Source organism: Apteryx mantelli, chromosome 23 (genome assembly GCF_036417845.1).
Source record: "Apteryx mantelli isolate bAptMan1 chromosome 23, bAptMan1.hap1, whole genome shotgun sequence".
Lineage (NCBI taxonomy): Eukaryota > Metazoa > Chordata > Aves > Apterygiformes > Apterygidae > Apteryx > Apteryx mantelli.
Genome location: NC_090000.1, coordinates 7,530,312 through 7,556,286, shown reverse-complemented (window position 1 = coordinate 7,556,286; position 25,975 = coordinate 7,530,312). Strand labels below are relative to the sequence as shown.

Sequence of the window (25,975 nt, the reverse complement as noted above, 5' to 3'; positions counted from 1 at the left end):
CAGAAACCATAATTGCTAGCCTGTCCTCTTAGATTTCAACAGTGATTTTCACTTTTGCTTCAGAGCTAAATAGAATACACTTGGATACAAGAAGATTGATCTCTCTAATTCAGAGCTTTCTTGCTGAAGGCAAAATGCCCAAAGGACATAACATGAACAAACTACCATATAATTTTAAAAGCCTTGACTGCTTCAAAAAAAACTTTCATGGCAGCATATCCATGAGATTTTGCATTTTATTCTGAGAAATAATTTTCCCTCTTGCTCATCTTGCCCTTCGAGACCAGAGCTGCACTGAACATCCTCCTCAGCTGGTAGGCTTCCATCACAGAATAACATCCGAAGTGCACGTTAGAGCAGTTGTTGCCATGTTTCACTCATCAGTTCCCTTTCACAAACAGCCAATGAACTGGGAGGTTGCTACCTGATGGTGATCATTTTCTGATAACCTCTTCCCCAGTAACAATCACCCTCAAATAAATACGCCAGACAGTTTCTCTGCTATTCCTTAAAGCTGAAACCACAAACACAGAGCACAGCAAGCCTGTACCTTCGGTAAACTGAAGGGACAATTTAAGAAATGCACCTGAAGTTGCACCTGATGAAGGAATTTGTCTTAGCACAAATAGCTTCAGGGCAGTATTTTTCTCTGCAATGTCACTCAATAAATAAATCATTCAATTCAAAACCCTGTTATTGTATCTGAAGCTTGCAGAGTCACGAACAAGAAAGCACCATGCTGACCCCACTTCCCTCATAATCTATATTTAAATTGAGAAACAATCAAAGAAAACCATGAGTGGAAAAGTCAAATACTAAAGTTTAAGAACCAGAACAGTTTTTCATCTCAATTTACATACAAGAGTACTCAACCTGCTCTGTGGCTGGGAATGGAGCAAAGGCCAAGCCCCGCAGCCGGACAGTGAAACCCCAGAGCTCAGATGATGCAGATCCTGCTACAGGTTGGTGCAATGCTGCTGCTGGCTTCATTATAGCCTACGGTGCACCGCAGAAGACAACATCCAACTTCTGCATTTCCACTCCGCTGTCCCTAAGAGCAAACATGTACTGGATGCGGCAAAAGCAGGCAAAGGGCACGACTCGTGGAAGTCCTCCCGCCAGCACACCTCCTAGCTCACCCTGCAGACATCCGGCTCCATGCCCGGCTGTGGACTTCGGAGTAAAAGGCAGCACAAGGTAATGGGAGAAAAGTCCTCCTTGCCTCAAAACTGCTGCTTGCATTGCTATACACATCTAGTTCACTACGGTAAATTAACCATGGCAAATCCCACAATTACGGAGAGGCTAAGGTGCACTACGTGTTTTTAAATGGGGAAACGGACACAGCACACCACAGTGATAATCCTGTTTGATGCCAATGCTGCCCTACTCAAATCAGTGTGCCACAGCAAAACTCCAAAGAACAGTCAATTATATCCTTGTCCTTAATCAACATTATCCTAATTAATGAATGAATTTATTCTTCAGTATTACCAAAACAGTTAGAGAGTAATAGATGTTAATTATGCAGTTCTTAAAGGTTTCTAGACAAGCTGTAATACAATTCAATACCATTTCCTCTCCTTCCTATAGATGCTATTTTACTTTTAAAAAGCTTGGAACAAACCCAAACTTTCCAAAGACGCTACCTTGCCAGTGCTTTGGCATCATCTTAACTCAGAACAGAGCCAAACAGCTCTTTTCAGGCTGCTTGCCAGCTTCATAAATTCTTTATTAACCCAAATTACTATTGTCACTTCACTGTTATTTATTGCTGTTGAGAGCAGAAGGCACGTAGTATACGACCTAAGATCAACCATTCAAGCACAGAACACCAAGTGACAGATTAGCATAGCAGAAGCAAAGATTTTAGCTGCTTTGTTTTGACTAATGTAAAACAGCACATCTCACCTGAGAAATGCTTAGGACAGACATCTGAACATTTGAGAGCATCTAAAAGGATAGGTTAGAAATATTTGATCCAAAAAGGCCCACGGTCAGGTTTTAAACAGTTTTGGGAGTCTTACAGAGGCAAATAAAGGCCCAGAGTCAGTATTGCAAGAGGGATTTTCAAATACGTGCAAGCTGCCTCAGGTACCTAACTCTCACGGGCAAACTTCTCAGTGCAAGCTAGATTCCTCTAGGTATTTTGCTGCAGTTGCCCTGGGACAAGTGGTACCCAGTGTCTGCAAAGATGCACAGAAAACAAAGCTGGGGGCAAAGGCCATGAGGACGACCAGCACAGTGAAACTTTATTTCTGACTGAGGGCTTCTTTAATCCACTTTAAACTAGAGTAACTTTCCTGAGCCTCCCTCAACATTAAGCACATCCTGAGGGTCCCTATACACAGTCCGTACAAAGCAGCTAACGTGCTATGAAATCAGATCATACACTTGTATTTCAGCGCAGGTTCATTTTACACCTACTTCAGTCCTGTTGCATCACCACTGGAAGTATTCCTTCTCAAATTTGGGGTGGGTTTGGTTTTCGTCCTTGATAAGACTCATCCAGCAGCTACATGGTCACTAGATCTCACGTGGAAGAGACAGAGAGAACGCATGGGTAGGGGCAGAGGGGGAGCAAAACTCCTATCAGCACTAGAGTGCAGCCACGTGGGAATAGGTATAATGTGAAACTTTATCTGAATTTACCATGCAATAAAAGGACACAGTAACTGGCTTTGTGTAGTAAAACCTTCTTTAAAAATTAAAGGCAGAAAATTCTATATTGAGAAAGGAGAAACAGGTAACATATTCTGAAGAACAGATTCTGCATTGGGTAGGGATTTCACACGTAACATATTCAAGCTCAGATGCGCCACATAGATATATCCCATTAATGCAGATGAGATAAATTTTCATATATACATACATATATTTATATGTAAATATATGTGTGTGTGTCTTAGAATTTGGTCCCTAGAGTCCATCTGCTTAAAGAGTTGTAGCCTTTCACAGGAGTCTATGTACTTACTCAATAACTGTTCTCTCGGTGTTTGAATGTCAATCACACAAGCTATTAACACATTAAAGAGCAGGCCTTTAAGACAAAAAACAATCATATGAAAGATTTCAAGCGTTTAACTCAAAAATCCTACTGCAAGCAATTTGTGGTTTTTAGTATGGACTATCACAGGCAAACAGAACCAGCAAACCATGCTTTCAACATTAGTAGTCCAAAACATTTGCTTCTGTGAAAACATATTCCACTCTTCTACCCCACAAACCACCCAGGATGGGGAGTCCTGTCTGTTCTTCCCACTTGGATCCCATTTTTTCCTGGCATTCTCTCCAGTGCCCTTGAAGCACTTATTACTGCAACCACCTTCCAGCCATGGAACGCCGGATGGGGTTCCCTTCAGAGGGAACAGGAGATACTCCTGCAAGGCAGAGCTGGGAGGCACGAGCAGCAGACTTTGGCATAAATGCCTTCATCGAGTACATCAGAGACCTTATTCTATCAGTCAGAATGAACGCAGTACAGAGAGCAATGGCTGCCTTGAACAAATCACAGGAACAGGGCAAAGTACTGCGGATCGAGCACCACAAAGCTATGTGCTCACCTTACTGCCAGTGTGGGGCCTGCAAGTGTGAGCAGGCAACTGGAGAAAACCCATGCCTGGACCATGAAAACCTCCTGCTTTGAGAACAGCCTGCAAATTCTACCTAGGAAAAAAAAGACTTGCTTGGCGGGAAGTTGGCCTTATCCCCTGAAAAGCACCCTGCAGTGCTGCAGGAAGCAGAGAACGTAGGGCAGCACTGCTCTGAGATTACAACAGTCAATCTGTGTGTAAGGGATTATCGCCAGATCCAGTCTTAAGATTTTTTTAGGCATCACCCGTGTTTGCAGGATCTGTCATTTCTGGTTTCTAGTGCCTGCCATTCCTGTTTCAATGATCCATCTGTGATGATGAAAACGAACAATAAAAAAAACGCAAGAGATGTAGAGTTTAAGGTCTCCCTTAGACCTTGCAATATTTTCACAACTGATGTTTCGTTCTCTGCTTGTCATTCCAAATTTCACAAAAATGATATTTATAGCGTTGAAACATTGCAAATCTAATCTTTTATCTAATCTCTAATTAGTAGAGCATGTTTTTTATTTTTCTTTCACTTTTCAGAACAAAGCTTAGATTAGCCATTCTTATGATATAATACTTAACTATGTATGCTAGTAACCTAGAAGTTGCTGTAATGTCATACAAACAAACCCAAAAACATTGAAAAGAGTTTTTCAGCCTGCTTTACAACTCAGCAAAACACGATGGATGGATTAGCCTATTTCAACCTTTTTTCGGGCTCTTACTTTTGTTGATTTACTCTTAACACACATAGTAACCCCATTTAAATGTGTTGCAGACCTTGTAAATTCTTTGCTTATCCCCGCAGAACTCCGAAAGGATTGCAAACACTGTCAATGGCCCTTCACAGCCTACAGGTACAGCACAAGCTCATAAAGGCCTCAGACGCTCCCCGCGGTCCTTTAAGGACCGTGGTTATTGTTAAGGCTTGCAGTTCCTGCCTGCAGCGCTGAGCAGGCTCGCGGGTACACGTCCCAGCGTTTTATGCGCCTCTGTTTCCTACACGAGAAACAATCTCTTAACATTCTTTAGAGGTATTCTGCTCCCGAGCAAACATGCATGTGGCACACTGTCTGCAGAAACCCAAAACAGGATTTCTTTTCCCAGAAATCTTTCCTCAGACTTTGAACATTTGTGGATTGTTTAAAAGTCTTCTTTCCATCCATCCATCCATCCAACCCTTCTTTTATTATACAGAGTTTTTATTTATATTTATTTTAATAATAGCAATCTTTCTCCAGCAGTAACCGTGGATGCCCTGAAAGCAATGTTCTAGAAATGAGTGAAAGTTAAACAGTGCAATCTTACTGGGGAAAAGGAAAATCCACCTTCCTTGCTCTAAAAAGAAGCCCTATCATCAGATCTTTAAAACAAAATAAACACTAATTTTGTCATTTGCTACATATTTCATGTTTAAGTTTGTTCAAAGAAATCAAAAGAAGAATCCTATCTTTCTGCTTTTCAAAAACACTTGGCACAGCTCTATATCTATTCCCATTTCTTCTTCAAAACTAATAAGGTGGATTAAATTTTTGAGACCTCTAAGTAGAGGAAAAGCTGAACGGAGACTTAAACAAACCTCTGAACCTCACACAAAGCTTGTATTTCACAAGCCGACTTGCTGCAGAAATGTGTCACAAACACAGTTCAAAAAAAATTTTTTTCAAGCCTTATCTGGGAAGGTTTTGCAAAATAGTCACCAAACAATAATTCTCTTTACACCACTAAAATTATACTTACAGATGGGAAAGAGTGAGATAGAATTTCCTTACCGTAAATGCCTAATTGTAGTCTGCCAAACACAGCTGACTGAGCTGTATATTTTAAAAGTCTAATGTTCAAAAGCTTTGGTTTCATTGTCTGCTACACAGTGAAATGACAAAAGAAATGTCTTTTTATGGACCACACAACACACGGATTGTATCTGCACATAGTCCAAACTGGGCAAGGCACAACAGTACACTGCATTGAACCCCAAAGCTAGCTTTTTCAGCTGATCTGTAATCTGAAATTGCCAGGATGGCCAAGCACCCTTGCTTTTCACCACACTGTTTGTTTTTGCTACAAGTCACAGTATCTTCAAGCTTTTTAATTTATATGGATTTAGTCCTAATGAACAGAATCAGTTTTCTTTGAGGCCATCTGAGAAATTAAGGAGATTTTTGCACACTGTTGTAACAGGCTGAACACCAGCGCTAGTGGCATATCCAAACAGCGATCAAAGTGAAATTTGTTTTAAAGGGTTTTTTTCCTCCCTCCTTCAATATTTTTGGCCTTATACAGATGCGTCCTGCCAAAATCACTCCCCACTGCACTATCATTCCATGAGCTATTTCACACCTCCCATTTAATTCTAATGTGGAGCCAAATCCATCCAGACACCTCTGGTATCCTATGCGTGACAGCATGGAATCTTTCCCTGGACATTAGGAGAGGCCTTGAGATGTCAAGGGTGAAGTATCTCCATGGCAGAAATGATACTCAGCTGTGCAGCTCCTTCCATGCCTTTCATTGAATCCAGATGCCACAAGCTGCTCAGCTTTGTGAGGACCGGAGAGACAGGGACAGAGACTAAAACGAGGGAGGTGAATCCCAAACGTGGGGTAGGGAGAAATTCTGGCTAGTCAGAGGATTACTGGAAAAAGAGGAGGGGGTGACTATTTCTGTGCCCACCCTTTAAAGTGATGAGGCCAAGTCCCAGTGCTTTAATTTTAGCTTTGTAAAAGGCTGAAACAAGCCGGTAAGAGCACCTCTCAGCAGCTGGGCAGGATTCACAGCCTCTGCATCCATCAGACAGCAGCTCAGTAAGTCTGGCTGGAAAGCCACGGTGCAGAATTCACCACGGTGTGCCCCACACAGATCAGATCTCGGAAGCGTGTTCTCCTCAGAAACACCCTTGGGAAGCATCCAAGAGTCTGAGGGAAGCGTCAAACGACCTGCTGGACAAACTGGACTCGCTTTGATCACACCACCATCATGACCTGCGTGCTCTTCGCTGGCTGTTTGCTGCTGCTGGGACTTGCCTGTACCAGGTACGAGGCAGGGTTGAAAGACACAATTATACTGGAGGGTGCCCCACTGTTCCTTAGAAAGGTCAGTAAGGGAACTCTAGTTAGAAAGATTGGAAGCTGTATGCTTCCGGATTAGAGGAAAACTCTTCTAGAGGCCTACCTGAAACAGTCAGTCAGGAAAAAACGTAAGGTTTATCTCCCTAGGAGGCACTCTGAATGCAGTCCTAAACACGTGAGGACCTAAAACATATTGCAATTCCAATTTCCTTAAATCCCTTGAAAAAACGCACTCTAAATCAATGTAATGCTGTTGGGCCTGCCATTGAGCTTTGTAGCACTGCTTGTTAGCTTGGATCGCTTTTCTGAAAAAACATCGTTTAGTATGAAACTGGCTACAACGTGGTCATCCCAATAGCAGCAAAATGGCCAACACAGGCAATTTTAAGAGGTGCTTGTTGATTTTTCGCCTCCCTTCCCATTCTCAAGAGCACTATTTATGTCTGTATATACACATACGCACACACATATGCGCACGTGTACACTTCCACCAAAAGACAGGATAACAGAAGAGAATTCTTCTGCCTGTTCCCATCACACTAACTACAGCGCCGTAGCTCAGCTTGTGCCGAGCCCCGCTTTCAAAACAGAGCAAGATGCTTTGCTCCTCATCTCCCTTCGAACACACTACGGGCGCCTGTTTACCGAGCTGGGGAAGAGGAGCAAGTTCACTGCAAATTCACAGCCTGCCTCTGCGGGCACTAATGCCACTACGCTCGCACGGTGCGATATCAAATACTCCCCTACTACACCCAACTCAGGTAAACTGCGAGCAACACGGGCATGCCTCTTCCATACACTGCCCTTCAGTCTCAGAAACTGTCAGCAGAACCATATACAGAGCTTTAAGACAAAGACCACAGTGATTCTTATTAATGCTCAATATAATTTGATAAGACGGACACTCAAGAAGTGCTGAGATGAATCATGAGAGAAAAATACTCTTACGCTAAGACCCAAAAAATGACCAAACACAGGCATCAGGTCTCACTGGAATTTGTCAGTACAACAGGTCTTCCCCAAACAGCAATTTCATTCAACATGCTAAAATAAGATAATTTGTTACATAAGGAAAGCACTTTACAAAATCACTTTCCCCATATTAACAGGTGGGAATCTGTGGTGCAAAGTGGCAAATTTACTTGCCCAAAGCATTTTGATACCACAGGAGCAGAGGCAGGGTAAGAATCTCGTACCAGATGTCCAGAGCCATAACCGGGAACAGATCTGGACTCCCCATGCCTGGGCTCCCAGCAGCACGCCTCAGTCGACAGAAACGCGCTGGCCTGCGTTCTCGCGCGCGTCCTTCCCCGGCTATGGAGCTTTTGCGTCAGCGGGGCAGCGCACACTCCCCCCAGCTGGCAGGCACGCACACACATAGTCTTAGCACACGTGCTTGCGTCCCTAGGCTAAGCATCGGGCAGCTCTGCACATATAATCCTGTAGGCACGAGTACAAACTGAACAAATGCATTTTTCTCCCCTTGATGCTCCTTTTCTTTTCTTAAAAATTAGCCGGCCACAGTACCACAGACAGCCTCCTTCTGACTGAGCTAGTGAAGAAGCAGGAAAAAAACGCACACACATAAAGGGACATATCACAATATTATGAGACCGTGTTACTAAACATACTGCAACACAGTGTGCTAAACGAGGGGGGGGACCACGGTATTTACCTGACAAGAGATCTGTACAAGGTAGACCAGTTCCTTGGATTCACAGCCGTTTCTTGTTACTTCATTCTGTTCCTCCGGGAGCGAAAGCTACACCAAGGGAGCAGGGAGGGGTGGGGAAAAGAGAAGAGAGAAAGAGCAGGTCAGTGAGCAGGGCTAAGCCAGGCATGGAATAACGCATGAACATTCACATCAACTTATTCCAAGACATGCTGAGTATCAGGGAATGAAGAAAGTGCTTGTCTGTCTGGAGCCGTCAAACAGAAAATAGTCCGCATTCATTGTTTACAGAGACCTAAAATCCTGCTGGATTTTGGCATCTCACCTGAGAGTTTAAAAATAAAAATACAGTTCAGAAATCAAACAATCATAGCAAGGCAAATTGTTCAAGGCAGGGATTAAACATCCAGCTTTAGAAGTCTGTAAAATTAACTGCTCACTGAAAATATCCCCATAAATATTCATGTATCAGATAACAGTGATTTTTTCCTCCCAATTTTATTTGTTTTTTAGTTTATATGTTCAGGCAGACATTAGATAATAAAACATATCTCCCAATTTCAAAGTTGTCAAGCAATTTACCACAACAGGGAGCTTTATGGCACCATTCATCCAATACAAAGAGTCACTAAACACAACATCAGGATGCGCTTTTTTCAGGGCAGTGAGGAGAGATTTAACCATATCATTCCTGTACATGTAATGAGTGTCAGGGAAGACCTAATCTCAGGCCTTGTCTGTACTGAAAAACTGATTAGAAAAACCTCCGTGTCTGTAGTAAGAAGTAGCATTCTAAATCCATTGTATTGTCCAAAATATATGCAACTCTATTTTAGAGTAAATTTGTAAAAGCTAACTGAATGACTGTCCCTCTTCCTTCAGCTAATCTCATGCCCACTGATAGAAGGTGAAGGTAAAACTGTATATGCAGAAAAACCTATTATTTGTATCTTTTAACCTAAGTAAAGTAACTAACCTTGGAGCAAAAGGAGATGAATATTTGCTTATGCTCCCTTTCCCATGTGCTGTAATTTTTGTTTTGCCCTATTAATAGAATAATGTTGTTACAAAAATCATTCATGACACACTGTTTAAAAGCTTTTCCTCCTGCAATATCTGTCATAAACAAAACATCCTAGAAAGGTGAGGTGTGTCTAGGCCTGACTTAAAATCCAGTGAACACAAAGCAAAAGTGGACTTCAAACATGGCTCAGTAGGCAGAATCTGGTTGACTCCAAATTGGGAAACTTGTTTTCATCTTCTTACAGGAGAGACCAAAGACAGCTGGGTCTCAAGGACACCACTTCTAAGAGCTTCAATCTGTATAATCTGAGATAGCTGAAATAATCTGTAAATAGCATTTGGGGTAACTGAGCAAAGTGTTAAGCAACCTATTTGACACATACCGCTTGATAGTTTATCTGGAATGTTCATTTTTCACCTTCAAAATGGTTGTCAAACTTTGCGAACAAGACAATTATGAAGCACGAGGTTTATGCTAGATTCATTTATTATTGGAATACGCATGCTTAGCTAACATTAGGAGATACAGCTGATTTCATAAATCAAGTTTGTGGTATCCTGATCTTTTCAACAGTAGCACTTCACAATGACACACTAAGATTACAAGGTCACAAGAGAGAAAGGGTGGAGGTGCAGGTACGCGACAGGAAAAACGCTTCACTGGTACAGCAACGGTAACAGCAGCTTCTGCAGACTGAACTGCCAAATACGGTTGGTACGTACTGAATTTCAGACACCATGGTTGACCTAAGCCCCAACAGAACTTTAGGAACATGCTGCAAGAACAAGCCTTAAAGATGGTCTTATGAACACATTACACTAACAGCTGTATGCATAATACCCCGTGCCGTGCACTTCATGTCACGGTATCATTCAAATTTGTCTTTATGCAGCTGAAGTCAAGCTTGTGAGTCTCCACGCTGCCTTTCTGCACATACCAACAAAGAACTGGGGAGTATATTAAACGCTGGAGCGGGCAACATCCTTTTTCTTCTACCTGCAAATTCACACTATGTCACCTTGTGCAGCTGACTGTAATAAGAGCTGTAGTTTCCAATACAATGATCTGCCCAACAATGTCTCAATGTAACAGACCAAATAGCAGCAAAGATTTCCAAGAGCAGCAGACTGGCCAAAGAAACAATCATGATCTCAGCGTATCAATCCACTTTAATAGTAACAGTTTCACCCTGGTAACTTGAAAGACAAAACTAAACTATATACCTCATTCATACATATGTATTGCCAAAAAGAGCAGTGGTGGCTAGCCAAGACTTTATTGATCACCCATACAGACAGGACTAGCTTAAAAATGCTTCGAGTTCAATTGGTCTCCTTGCTGTGTGAGGAAAAGCAGCTCATCTCCAGTAAGCTAGCAGATAAAGACAGAGATTACTGGAGTCTCCTGCAGAGGGTGATTTATTTGTTATTCTTCTGACAGAGATAAACAACAGCAAAACAAACAGGAGGCTACGTTATGATACAGCACATGCAAAAATCTGATGGAAAAGTTCACAGTTTTAGAGCGTACAGTTCTGTGTGTGTGTATTTTGTTGATCTTCTAGAACAGGGGTTAACCAGAACAAAACAGAAATACTCTCATCTGTCCTCTCCAAAGTGGCTTTGGAAGCTCCCTTCTGCTATCCCTCCAAGCATAATCCTCCCAGCAGACTCTGGCAGATCTGCGTTTGGAGCAAAACGGCAGGCGCTTTAAAGTCCCATTTGTTTGTCTGGAGCTCCACAATTACAAGCCGACTGCGAAGAGCGCTATCTGGAGGGTGCACAGGACCTGCCGCACACCACACTCAGAGATCCAAAAGCCAGGGCCAGTGACTACGGGGAGGACTTCAGTCACAACAGAGGCTTTCAAGTGGCTCTTTCATGAGCACATTTCCCTTGTCAAGGCGACCGCAGACAGAAATGCAACAAAAATACAACTTTTGAGAAGCATGCAATACACTCCTTTTCATGCTTTACACACAGTCACATTCTTGCGTGCTCCTCTCATAAACTACAAAACACTTCTAAAAATCATTTCAAAGAAAAGCACTACACAAATCTGTTGACTAGAAATGTGGGCTACTAACTTAAAGAGTCAGATCCTCAGCAGGTGAGGGCTGGCTTTGCTCTACAGGGTCAATGGGGCTGTGTCTGCTCCTCCTAGCTGCGCCTCTGACCCCCACATGTCAAAGCAACCTCATTTAGATAGCTTTGGCTTTAATTTCCTTGTTTCCCAGTTTGCCAAGTGACGCTGACTCTATCACCCAGCTCTCCTGACGAAAGAATAATCTGTGCAAACTTGGGATGCAACGACTTGCTTCGCCTATGAAACTTATTTATTTCAACTTCTACTTCACAAAGCCATGAACACTTGCTGTTGATCTCGCTCTCACACACACACACACACACACACGTGTCTTAGCAAGTGAATAACGCACAGCTGCTGGCAGGCAGCCGGCATGCAGAACAGCACATACTTACAGAGAAGGTTACAAAGAGCTTTGGCAAAACTATCCTGTGTGTTTGATAACTAAGACCATGAGCTCGGCTTGCTTCCAACGCCATAAATCTTTCTACATGCTGTCGTTATCTAAAGCTTAGAATTTTACTTGAAACTAAAAAACAAAAACAAAAAAACAAAAGGAAAGAAAACAAAAACACAGACACAGGGTTAGGGCTAGAAACAAAATGGAAAAAAAAGCACGTTGGCAACATTAAATAATTAGTTAGTAGTAAGAATAATCAGGAATGAAAAATTATAGGCTCGGAAAATATGCTTGATTCCTCCTCCCCCCAGATCTTCTCCCTATCCGTTTCCAGCGAGAAGGAGCAGACTCACTCCTCCCAAAGGGCCAGCCTGTCTGCACCTCTGCAAACCAGTCCCCCTAGCAGACCATCGCATGGGAGAGCCATGGCTCTGACCCAGAACGGGAAGACAACTCTAGAGAACGGCAAAAGCCTTAAGCCTTTAGAACAACTCTTATGACCTTTCGCCGCTGACTTCAATATTCCACAGGAAAGCTCTCAAGCTCTCGTCTAAATACCTGTAAAAATTATGCACCGACTGTGAGCCAGCAGAAAGTCGAAAAGCCTGTAGCTTATGCACTACTGTATTTGTGTCCTGGCGACCGGCTCCTGCAAGAAGTCTTAGTGACACTATTGATACATAATCAACGCGGTATTAGGCCACAGGGAGCAGTCAGTAGCTTTTTCAGCAAAATGTTAAGCCCAACCACCCACATCCATTACCGAGCGTGAGCTGCCAGGCACATTTCTAGCATCTCCGACCAAGGTGCTGACAAAACCGTTCCCCGGCCCCGGCCCCGACCAGCAGGTGCATCTCTTGCACCTTCCTGAGCGCACAGTGCAGCCTCCCCTTTGCTGTGGGCTGCATGTACGCAGTGCAATACGTGCAGTATTGCCATAAAACCTACTGGGAGTATCCGCAAGCAATGCACAGATTATACCTACCTGTGCATAACATAACGAAAAAGCATGCTCTCATTACGTGAAAAATGCATTTCATGGCCAATGGAAATAATAGGTACATTAAATGAATAGAATTGTTCTCTACAAAGTGAGAGAAACTGCAAGGCTTTGTAAATTAAATTTATTGTAACACCCAAGTGCCACACTGTAAAAGTGACTTTATAAAGGGGTAACTTCACTTGCACAAACCTGCAGGACATGCAGCCACACAGTCAAAAATATCCCTTCCTCTCTCGGGCTCTGATGTTAGTAGACCCAGCCCTTGTCCCCAGAGCGATGCCACAACCTGCCCAGCTGTGCCCCCGCACAACCGACTCGCGGCAGCCGGCACGCGTGGTCCAGGAGCGAGGAAGAGGTCGCAGGAGTGTCAATGCCTGAGGTTCAAGCTCCCCGGCACAGAGGGCTGTGATGGGGCAGATAGCAGTGAATCAGCCTCACGGGCAAGCATAAACCTCAACAGGTTTGATCTCGAACATCGTGCTCATCTGTAGAAATGTCACGGAGAAAAGAGATGGCCAGAACGCTGCAGAACTGTCTTCTGCCAGGAGTTACAAGCCTGTGGAAAGGCTGATGCTTTTCCTGGCAAAGACCGAGTCATTGTTCCAGGGAAACCTGGTAATCTTTTTACATTTTTCCAAGATGGAATTTAAAAGTTTACTCCCTGGCAAAAGCAGCCAGACACATGCAACTGAGATTGCTGCTGCTCAAGCTCAGCCATAGCAAAAGCTCATTAAGTTTCCAAACCACTATTACATCTGATAATTTTTCTGACAATATTAGAAATACTTTTTTTCTTTCTAAACCACCACCACACTTTTAATGCCTCCTTGATGTCTGTCCTCTCATTAATTTACAACGTTTGTGCAATTTAGCAAATCAGACGAGTGAAAAACCACAGGACAAATGCCACCTTTATGCATCACGTTGGAATGTACGCATTGGGTGAAAAGTATGTCTGATGGCTAAGAGCAAGAAATATGAGGCTAATTTTCCCTGTTAAATATTCCTCTGCTTTATTAAAAAAAATTCTAGGGCCCAAATATCCTTGGGACAAATCCCGAAGAAGTTAAATGCCTTAACACTGATCAAACTCAGACATGCAGACTCACTGTAAGAAAAAAACTTGCCCCTCTCAGCTCTAGTCTCTCAAGTAAGAGACAACACTTTTACTATCTCCTGAATTAGCCTGGCGATTCAAACACCACTTTATCTTCGTTTACCTCAATCCATTACTTATATCAGTCTTGTAATGGGGCACCTTCACCACCTGTTTTTTGATACCTTTGAAATTACTATTTTAACATTTTTCAACTAATGACTCTAACAGCATAAATATGCGCATAAATATGCTGTCAGAGTAATTAGTTGGAAAATATATTTATCTGTCCTTTCCCCCCTGGCCCCTCCAGAATTTATCTTGGCAAATGTACTGATTTCACTCCCCCACAGTTCGCCATCCTCTCCTGCCTTCTCCTCTTTGTAAGGAACCTGTGGCTTCAGAGCAGGAAAAGAACATTTTGTGACACAGTGGCTTCTTTATCCAAGCACAAATATTTTGAGGTAATGATGAAAAGTAAAAGCAAAAAAGAAATGTTTAGAGAATATTTGTATACCTGAAACTCCCTTTATTTACTGCTCTTTGAAATCATCCCCTTGAAATCTCAAAAGAGGCACCCAAGAAAAGCAGAAGTCAAACAAAGCTGAACAAGACAAAAAGCCCATCTCCCGTACCTGGGCCCGGATCACCCCAAGCCAACAGCCGGGCTGCCCGCACCGCGCAGAGCACAGTGCATGACACGCTGCCTCCAGACATCAAGGGAACGGTGTGGGCAGCCAGGGCCAGGGTAGGAGACATTCAAGCCAAGCTCTCTCAGGGTGGCCGAATTGTCATGTCCGTTTTGTGAACTGTATATGATAAACCTGTGTAAAGCATCAGAGATTAATTCTGGCCACATATGTTTGCTAATATCGGAATCGAGGTTGACTGAATAATTTAACTTTGTATTTGCATGCTGAAATTAAACTGAAATGCTGTTCTGCAGTGAAAAGGCAAAACGTTCACATGAAGATGCCTTTTTTTTTCATGGCTTGGGCATAGTACAATAGGAAACAAGACTGGAACATGTAAGGAGGATACTAATGATACAGGTGAATTAAATGCCAGCCTAAATTCTCTTCCTAGTGGACACAAGTTCACGTCAAAATGCAGATGTACTCAGAAGGCCTAATTTAATGCAAGGACAAGCACTAAGTAAATCTAAAAGATTGTGGGAAGTGCATTTTGCCTGTAGTTACTTTCAGAACTATTTTAAGCTTGCAAATTACATGAGAAAATTTTTCCTATGGAAGCGCGATTATTCAACAGTCAGCATCTCTTCAGCTAAGCTTCACCTTCAAGACTAGTACGTTCTGCCATTGCTTATAAATATGCACAGCTAGAGCAGATACCCCACAGCTGGGTCCTCGAAGGGCTTCAATCATGCTGGATGCCATAATAGTTCCACACATGCCTCATATGCACAAGATCAGGTCTCTTTTGGTGTTATTTTGTTTTTTTGTCTTTAATATAAGTTTCCAATGAGGTCATGCATGCACACTGTGCATTTGTACTTTTGAGAGAGGCTAGAACAGCTGTGACACTCCTTGAGTTCCTTCCCAAATCAAAACTACTGCAGCAGATAACTTTAAAGATAGAGAAAGAGAGCACATTGGGGACCCATGCTGACTAGAACATATGAAAAACAGAGTTCCTGCAGGGTGATTAGCTGTTGCAACTAATACATACCAACCTGAACTCCCCCACAGGTGGCTGGCAAATGGCAGAAAAGAGGTGCGGGGGAATATCCCAAATAGATGGTGCACGGAAAAATACCTGGCACCTACGTGCAAGCAGGAGCCAGCTTAAGACTGAAATTGAACTACTGATGTTAGCTCTGAGCATCATTATCAGCGTCGGTCTGACGAGGGTTCATTTCCATCCCACCGTTCCATTAGGGTTTAACATTGCTCTAGCTGAGGACGATGATTTCGGTTTCTTGGCAAGGCCGTGCTAGACTGCTATTGCAATGCTGCTCTCAGACACAAGGCACAGCAGGATCTGGTTTGTACCTGTCTGAAGAAGAAATAAGGAGTAACCTAGGACAGAACTTGACTCTCTACCGCAGGCAGCAACGCCTGACTTGGCAAAAGCTCACTTTCGAGCCCTTATCCCAGGATGAGCTGACAACGTAGGCAGCCTATGTACATACTGCTGGAGTTTGTTTGTTTTATTCTTAAGCCAAGTATATTTGATCCCTAACCTTGTGGAGACATAAAATCTCATAGAGTTGTATCAGAGATACTTTTTCCAGATTTTCCTGTATTAAGTTGCAAGTGTTTTCTCATATGGTCTCATCCATTTATTTCATCTAAATGTGTAAGAAGGTCATTCTTCATAAGCAATGAAATATTCATAAAAACTTCTGAGATGCAGCCATTAGGGACTCCATTAGGCAAAAACAACTTCTTAAGGTTTGGAAACAGAATGTTTTCATGAAGTTAAAATATCTGATGTTAATAAAAACAAACTAACGAACAACCCCCTCCACGCGGCTGCATGCAGAGCAGTGCCTCAGGCACTCAGGGATTGGCCAAGAGTACATAACATCCAGGAATGCTCCATAAGCTGAATTTGCCCCCTGTGGGTTTTCTGGTTGGAATTTATTGCTTTTATTTTTCATCTTTAAAGCCCTATGTGATCTGACCATTAAGAAACTTCCTCGCTCCACGCATACCAAGCTATAGAAATAATGGCCAAAACACTCTCATTATGAGAGAGACAAGAACTTTCCATATTAAGGTCACTAGGCTAAAAACTGCTTTTCACCTTAGTTAGCTGAAACCTGGATTTTCTGACTCCTCGGTACGAAGCAAAATCTCTCACACCTGCAATGAAATTGGGAAAAAGGTGGAAGAAATACAGAACTACTACCAAATTTGCCTGATAGGTTTCTATCTATCCATGTATACTTGGTTTTTTGCTTCCGTGATTACCTCATTTTCTCTTCTTCTTGCAGTGGGAACTATTTCCAGTCCCTGGGGTTTCAGAAGAGAACAAGGAAACATGACACTAAGCAGTGGCTCTCAATCAAATGCTAGCCATGGACACAGGGTGGCTGTACCTTTGCCAGACGTACAATGGGGTAAAAAATTACACGTGGAAGCCACACGCAGAGTCCCCGCGTTCAGACTTTGTGGCCCCACTAGGGGAATCATTGCAGGAGTGTAGCTGGGAGTTTGTTACACAGACCGGTGCAGGCAGTCGTGTGTTACTTCTGCAAACCCAGCCTCGAGAGAGCTTATTAGGCCACGCTCAGTACCACGCTAACCAGACTCCAGGGCTACGGCAACCCTGAAGCACAGGGGTAAACATGCATGTACTCTTCTGCTTAGACAGGTGCTCCAAGGATTAAGCACTAGAAGGTAAAAGAGCAGAATCTGTTACTGACTCCATCTACTCCTTGTCACCACCAATACACATACTGTGCAATAAAATACACAGGGAAAAAAGAGTTTTGCTAGGGCGCCTATGATGCGAATCATAAACACAGCGATTGCAAAGAAAGCTTATAGAGTAAACCCAGCCTCAGAGACGTGAGACCAGAGGCATCTGCTTTCACTAAATACAAAGTCATGCTGCTGATTAAACTATTGTTTTGCTGGTCAGAGAAAACAGCACCGCACTTCGACAGGCACAGGAGGGGCAGGCGATGCCTTACTCCACAGCCCCAGTATTTTCCCCGAACGTGTGGATGCACTGCCACCCCGTCCAAGCACCCCCAGCCAAGCTTCCTAGAGGAAAGCCGTGATCAGCGCAGTGCCTGTGGCTCCCATGTGGCTTGCTGCACAGGCGTCAGGGCTCACACAGAAAGCAAGGAAAGCAATAAGTGCAGTGCAGCCAAAAGGAAATTAAAATAATCTTGAGGTACACAAGTCATCTCTTTCAAATTCATTTTCCATAAGACAGTGCATCACATAAATGAAACATTTCCTTAATAAAAGCATTTGCAAGGACGTGTTAAATGTTCACAGGTATAGACTCTCATTAATATTACACCGCTGACAAAAGATAATTACGAACATTGCAGCAATTCCTGGCACAGATACCTCCAGGTACAATAAACCAGGCCCCAAGCACAGGGGGTTGGTTTGATTTTGGTGTAATAAGAGCATGAAGACATATTCGAGTGTCTCTATGGAAAGTGCCTTTTAGAGTATATCATGCACACAGCATATATGGAGCAGGAACAGGATTTTAAATCCCTCATTCTATGTTTCTAACTCCTGAGATTTCAATGTTAGTAGCACAGTACTTGTTAGGGGGTTGTCCCCCACAGCTCCAGAACATATCAAGTTGTTATTTATGAATTCATAGCTTTTAAAATCTGGAAGATAAATAAGAAACAAACAAACCCACTTACTCACTGAAGTGCACTGTAAGGAATCAGCATGAGAAAAAAACAGAAGTCAAATAAAAAGACTCCAAATTATTAGCTTAAATCTCACAGTTACTGAGTTTTGTGTTTGAGAAACACAGCCATGCAATACAGTATTGTGAGAGCAGCTAGTCCAAACAAGCCTGGCTGTTCCACTCTCACTGCTCAGCCAAATAGAAACACGTAAACAAAACACAAAAAAGCCTTTCTCAGTTTCTTTGACTTACAGCAAATATTAAGCTCCAATCTCTTAGTACTGCAGGCATTATATCATCAGCTCTTACATCTCTTGTCACACTATAACCAAAAACTCAAGTGAAAGGTGTCCCTCAGCCTGATGCAACTACACAGAGAAGGGCAGGCGGGCAGAGGTCCTCTCCCTGTTCACATACGCAAACCTGGCTGCAAGGAATGAAAGGCTTATTGGGCCCTATGAAAAGCAACGAGCAAAGACGGGCAGGAGAGAGGAAGTGGTTTAAGTCCAACTCTCCTTTAGAAAAGGCAGGAGAGCTGAGCCAGCACAAGAGAGAAGTTACTGTGCATCCTAAAAGCTTACAGTGATGTACTATTTCCAAAAAAGGTGCAAGGGTAAATCTCATAATTATTTCGCAGGGGTCTTGTGGACACTCTGTACCTATCTGCACCACCTATGTAGAGCTTAGAACAGCCCAGAGCTACGTAACAGGAATTTCAGAAGCAGGCACATGGACAAAGTCACTCCTAGAAAGTGCAGAAAGGAAAGGCCAGTTATGTCAAGTTAATTATTTACAGGCTATGAATGAAAAAAGGGCAGGTAATCTAGTAACAACTTAGCTGTCCATCATAGATTTTTCTACAGCATGGCATCTAAGATGGGAATTAGATTTGGATGTATCCTTAATCAAGCACAGGGACATCTATGTTTTATATAAATATCTGCATTGAAAAGAAAAACATAAATAAAGGTTTACAAAATTCTTTATGCAGATAAAAATTTAGTATGAATATGCAGTTTCTTTACCAATAAATACTACTCTATATTCCAAGGATTATTTTTGAAGACAGACACAGGAAAGATTAATGAAAAGGAAATGAATTATAATATTTTTTATCTTAAAAAGAAATCTCTGGTAAACCTAGCCTCATAAAAAAGGAAACGTTCTAGGTATTATTAGCAACAGTTTGGAACACATCTACTAGTAAAAAATGCAATAAATTTTGTTAGCAGCATCTCATTTCTGTAATTTGTGAAAGATTCACAAAAAGTTAAAAAAAAAAAATCTAAACAGCCATTCACCACTTCTGAGGCGGGAAAACCCTCCTGGGGTGTTCCCTAGGCCCCCTCCCAGTTAATTCCTTATACATCAGCAACATGGCTTCCAGACCGACTTCCTCCTTACAAAAATCTTTCCAAAGGCCACAGGTTTATCTCTGGAAGGGCAACACTGATCACATTACACCCTAGTGTTAGAATCTGTGAGCTAAGAGAGTCTACACAAAAATACCGTAAATTCCCCCTTTCAATTAAACTACATCTGAGAAGCCTGCAAAGGAAACACTGCCTGTTAAATTGTTACCCGATTCATTCACTTCATTGGCACACTAACATTTGGTGCCACCCTTAGGGCATTCCTCTAGCTGTTCTTATTTCAGCATTATTATAATATTGTGCCAGTAAAAAAAAAAAAAAAAAAAAAAAGCTCCATGACCGAGTACGGAGGATCTCTGCAAGGCTGTGTACTACTTACCCCTGCTGCAGCGGTCTGTTCTTTCCATGAGTGGGATGCCTAGCCAAGGCCTAACAGCTCCAGGTCTCTCCTCAGTTTCCCAGCAGCTAGTTGAAAAAACCTTCCAGGCATCAGCTCCAAAATGCCAGAACTCCAGGCTAGCAAAATCAAATTAAACTCCCCACATTCAGTTCACTCGCTCGCCTTTCTTCCTGGTGCCGCTGCTTCTTCAGATGAACGTGCCTATGAATAGCATTTAAGATCTGCCTCCATAGCCCTGTTAGCCGTTTCCACACTGCCCATTTCATGCTCAATTTGCACTGTAGAGAAATCAGTGGTGTTCCTTTCTCTCCCGCTCGCTCTCTCATTGGAAAGGTCCCACAAGACAAGCCGGGGAGTTTAACAAGAGCCAAGAGAAACAGAGAGCGAGGGAATGCATGCAGGGATTGTGTTCAGGCTCGGCATAGAAGTCTGCTGCTACAGCTCAAAAGAAAAAAAAAGTGACAGCAAACTGCCATCACATGCCTGAAACACAGCACGGTTTAAGGCAAGCTGATTCCTCATCGCTCCTTCTTTTCCACTGGTATCAAGCTGCTCAGAGCTAAAGCTCCGTGAAATTCCACTCAGGTCCCTGGTACTGTGCAGACTGCAAATCAATGCAGGATGTGTGCCCACATGCCTACGGTACAACAGTTCTCTGTTCACTGTACATATTCCCTACAGAAAACAAGTATTCAGATGATGAAAAGTTTGCTGTCAAAATCCTCCCTGTTCAGTTAACAACCTAAACATGTTCGCTTGTCCAAGAGGTCTGAACTATGACCACAGCGTTTGCAAAATCAAGTTTTGCAGATCATCATTCACTGTCAGGATTTTATCATTCAGCACCTGAGAGCACAGACAACCACTAACAAGGAGATCACCTCTTTCTCCTAGCCCCCAAGTTTGCTTTCAATTTTAAGCATGCATGGTAATTTAAGCATTCAAAGAACTATGAGTTCTACCGAACACCACACCACGTCATACTGCTATTGCAATTTCACAGCACTTCTGCTAGTCCTAGAATATCAAGGTCTAATCATTTCTATTCAGAAAGGGGCATTTTGCAAACTGTTGACCATGTAAGTGGTTCTAATCTTAGCCAGTGTATCCCTGCCTGCTGCTAGTCCTCCATGAAAGAGAGGGAACACAAGCAGCTCACTCTTCCCACATCTACGCTTTTGAACTTACAGATTAAAGCGGAAATCTTAACATCTGCAGGTTTCTTAGCACAACTTCATTCCTTTATTACAATGCTTGGCCAAAGAGCCTCCTGGCCAAATTCTGCTTTAACTTTGCAGTCTAATTCAGTGAAGCTGTAGAACACACAAGAAGGGTTAAGTCAGTTCTCCGAAGTTGCTAGGTTACTGCATGTGCCTCCATGATCTTTCAAGAGCATTAAGAGGTTACCCTGAATATGTCGCAAGTCCCTCTTACATTTCATTACTTGATTTTTATTTTTTAAACACTAGACAGTGCCCTGTTTGAAGTACCTACGGTGCTTGGAATGGCAGAGTCAGGCTCAGAGACGGGCTGGCTGGCACAAAAAGTGACAGCAAATTGTCACATAAGCATCTAGCAGCATTAACACAGTGGTTTGTTCCACTAACATCACTCACCAGGAATTTCCCATAAGTTCACATTTTAAGTCTAACTCTGCAGAGTACAGACTTTAAACAACCTCTCTTCTTTCACACATTTCATATTGCTTTCTTTAATAGGTGATGCAGGAAGATGGCAGAGTGCTATGCTCGTTCAGAGCCTCATACCTGGTCCTCTACATGCAATTTTCCCTGCATCTAGCTTGGCCTACACTGGCAACAAACTTTAGTCTCTTTTACATGCCCAGTTTTTCATATTCTATGTGGAAGCGTAACACACACATATTACTTGAGGCCTGAGACCTTAATTCTTCAAAACTCCTGCTGAATTCCCCGCTTCAGTATGTGGCTCATGGTTGCCGCTCTAGCGGACCAAACAACTGACCCTCTGCCCCATCCGCAGCGCACGTGCACTGTCATCCCTTCCACTTCCCCAAGGCAGAGCCCTACAGAATACCTTTGTATGGAAAATGCTGATCTCCTTCCTGCTATTCCTACCACAGAAACTACAAACCAGAACAGTTGCTATGACCTTAAGCCTTCACTTGTGTTCATTGCTACTGGGGGTTCTCTTTTCCCCCCTTCATAACCTGTCACACAAGTTACCTCAAAATCAAGACAGAGCTCAGTGGCACTTCTTCTCCCCCATCTGACAACTGTTAATCACGTTCACCATCAAAATCCTGTTGTTTTAAGAACATCTGATTCCCCTTCAGCACTGTTGCTCCTCCTGTTATGAACGCAGTATGTCAGATGTGATATGTTAAGTCTGACTCTGGTCCCAAACATCCTATTATTCTCCATCACCAAAGGAGGAGCAGTAGCTCTGCATATTTACTGCCTGCTCTGAAGCTGTTTTTGTTTTATGTACTCTCAATATCTAAGCATTTGTCATTAATACTAATTCTTGGGTGGAAAGCAAGAACATAACACGAGTGTGAAGAGAACTCATCAGTTTGCAGTTCTCAAGCACGGACACTGTATTATAGCATACAAAAATAAGTTTTAAAAACCTTCTTCATTAGCTAATTTTCCCCCTTAAAAGTTTCTCTTTGTTTTATTGGCTCTCAAAATACCCTAGAGAATTCCTATCGCTGTAATTCTCAATGCAAGCTGTCATAAAAGTGAAAATTAACATTGTTGGAAAGAAATGCCATTTCTCTCCAGTATCCCTCCCTCTTTCTCCAATACACTACCTTCTCCCCGACCTTGGAAAATTCCTTTCCATTAGAAGTTTCTTCTAAACCATTACAGCGGAAGACTTACCAGAAGCTGCTACTAGTTGGCATGTTTTAAAGCATGACAAATTGGCAGAATTTATAAGCTTGCTTCTCATATCCCTGGGTAAAAGAGACTATGGGGTGGTATCATGGCATCAAGGAAATACAACTTGGAGAATGAAGGAAGTTGGTGCCTTTAGACTACAAAGCCTAGGTCACTTCACAGGCAGTCTTATTTTGTGCAAAAAAAAAGTTGTAATCAGTAAGCAGGAGCCTTGCAGTTCCTGCCCTCTCTTCACTGCCCCTCAGCCCATCTGAAACCTGACTCCCAATTCCGTGTTGCACCTGGGCTTCTCGGATACAATTAGAAGGCAATTCCTCACACAGAACCGGCGCATCCAGTGATGCGCAGCCTGGCTGTTACTGGCACAAGAGATTACAGAAAGTGACAAAGAAGCAAATCTCTTCTGAGGGTGGAAACGTGTTTGCTAAGGCAAATAGCGTCCTGAAATGACCTGTAAAACGTGAGAGAAATGTGGAAACGCTGGACCATATAGCTGATTTCCCAGCATTTCTCTAATTAATAGCATATATTATTCATAGCTACATGGAGCTGAAAAGGATCTTACTATTACACAGTACCAGCCTGATTATAAATTTTGCTCCCTTTTCAAACTAGTATGCAACTTGCTCCCATTACTCCTACTGGAAAGCTAAATTCTTTCTAGTTAGAAAAAGGAAGACCAGCAAATAACCCCCCAAAAGCTCTTTTTCCCCTCAACTGACAAAGCTTGTTATAACCAGCTACAACTTTGACTATATCCTAAATTGACTTTATTTAATAAAATCATTGCTCACATCCTTACAAACGATAACATTCAGTTCTCATTTCTGCAAGCAATATATGGAGATAAGAAAAAGCCTGGTTGCATCTCAAACCCTAAAATAATTTTCTGCATTAAGATACAACAGCAGGATTTTGCACACTGCAGTAAATCTGTGTTTTTAATGAAGAATACTGCAACTGAAACAAACCCAACTACACCTCAGGTTTATGCACATCTCTAGAGCAGCTCTGAAGATCAGTTCTTTGCACCCTGGTGTATGGAGCCACGTGCACCCAAAAGCACGCACGGAGCCCTACGCTATGTAGCCAGACCTCTCCTTGTCCTGCTTTTAACCGATCAGTCTGCCGGACCCTTCAGTTCCCAAGCACAGACTGAGGCCGGGGTCTCCGCAGTGGGAAATGCCCTGCACTGCAACCAGACAGACCAAAACCAGGGAGCAGCAATGCTGAGAAAGCGCCCAGGAAACACACTCCCTATTAATGCACAGCACGAAGAATTAAAGACAAACAAACCACACTGCAAGGAAATCAGGTTATTATTAGGACGTCATGAATTACATTCATGAGCAAAGGATGACTCTACTACAAAAGAAAGCAACACTGAAATGAATGAAGAGTTTGTTCAACTTTAAGATCTCCAAGTATCTAGGCAGGCCTGTCAATGAATTCCAGACAAAATGGGGAATCAATACCACCGGCCTGCCACTATGGCAACATCCTTGCACAGAGCCAGCTTCCCTCCCACTCCCAGGCTCTAATACCAGGTTAAAAAACAAACAAACAAAAACCAAAACAAAACGGACCCTAAATTAAGATAGCATTAAGTGCCGGTATTAAGTGCACTCAGTCCTCAGGATACAGCTCTTCCCTTCCATTCCTTTGGAATGTGGATTTTACTGGAATACAATTAATCAGAGATAAGCAGGGGCCATAGCTGGATCAGTCTGGGAGATGTGGGAAACCATTCATGGAAGGAATGGGTAAATCTCCTGCTTCCACTCCTGTAAGCAGTCTGCATCGCATGCCTGTTTTTACAAGCAGTGTTTCAAAGCAGGGTCAACATGCTTTACTGCAGGCAGGAATGACACCTCCGAGGAATCTACTTCTTCCACCTACTGCACACCTACAAGCAGCGAAGTATTTCCCCTATCGTCACAGGGAGAAGCTCTGTGCCTGGCACCACGAAGGTGTAAATCTGCTTTCTGGTGAACACAGCAATCAACATACCGTAGCATCCATCATGTTCATCTCTCCATTATAAAGTTCTCTAGAGGAATAATACAGAAGTTTCCTTGAACCTGCCTCAGCTCTTTCCAAGAGAAGTCACCTTCCTCATTCCACCAAAGCCAACCCCAAACACCACCAGAATGCACAAGTTTCCCAGGAACACAGATCAAATCACTCTGTTGAACAGCGCAACGACTTAGCCAGAAATGACATGACGTGTTTTGCCAGAAATCTCTTCCTGCTATCTACAGTGCAATCAAAATCAGGTGTAGTTTCTTTTCCTCCTCCCAACTCCCCCCGCAATTGAATTAAACAGTTAACTAAAAAATCTTTCTGGCTGCAAACCTAGCTTTGCTTCCGACACAAATTCCCATAAAATTGTGATGCCTACCATTTATGAACTTGCAGCCAAAAAGAAAAACCCAGTCTGTCTCCAAAGGAAACCACCTTTAGTCACTAGTTAATTGACCCTGGTGAATATAATACCAGACATTTGGAAATAGGCACTTTGATACACAAAGTACACATGCCCGCTCTTGTGTGTTATTCGTTACACCACAGGCAATGCTCAAAAAGGGAAAAGTAAATATTTTCCACGTTACCGTTCAAAGCAATACTAATTCAGCGTAATGATGGGTTTCCATAGCCTCATTTGGCATTTCTAAAATACAGTAACTTCAGGGTTCTGATAGGATTCTGGCATGTTTGGTACTTTTTTTTTTTTTAAATGCTATTGACCTTCCACCTATCCGCAAAGTAGCACATTTTTCAAGGGTCATAGGCCAATGCAAAGCATTTTAAAGAGTATGAATGGATTCAGTAAAATTTTTTTTTTTTTTTGGTAGGGTCTGTGTTGATTAACACATGTAAATAAAGGCATCTGCTGTTACCTCTCTATTTCCATTTCACACCCTGTTAGTGTCTGATTTTGCAATTAATAGAAACCAAAATTGGATTATTCAGAAATTAATCCCCTCTGACATCCTTTCCCATGCTGAGGTTTATGCATTACTTGGGGAGACACGTAT

At 42.6% G+C, this 25,975-nt stretch overlaps 1 protein-coding gene across 1 annotated transcript in view; it reads right to left on the bottom strand.

Moving 5' to 3' along the window:
• Positions 1–25,975, bottom strand: part of ARHGAP32 (Rho GTPase activating protein 32) — a 272,203-nt gene that overhangs the window by 94,302 nt on the left and 151,926 nt on the right. Inside the window, exon 6 of the mRNA XM_067309997.1 lies at positions 8,325–8,411. Coding sequence (XP_067166098.1) covers positions 8,325–8,411 — 87 coding nt within the window. The remainder of the gene's footprint in view (positions 1–8,324; positions 8,412–25,975) is intronic.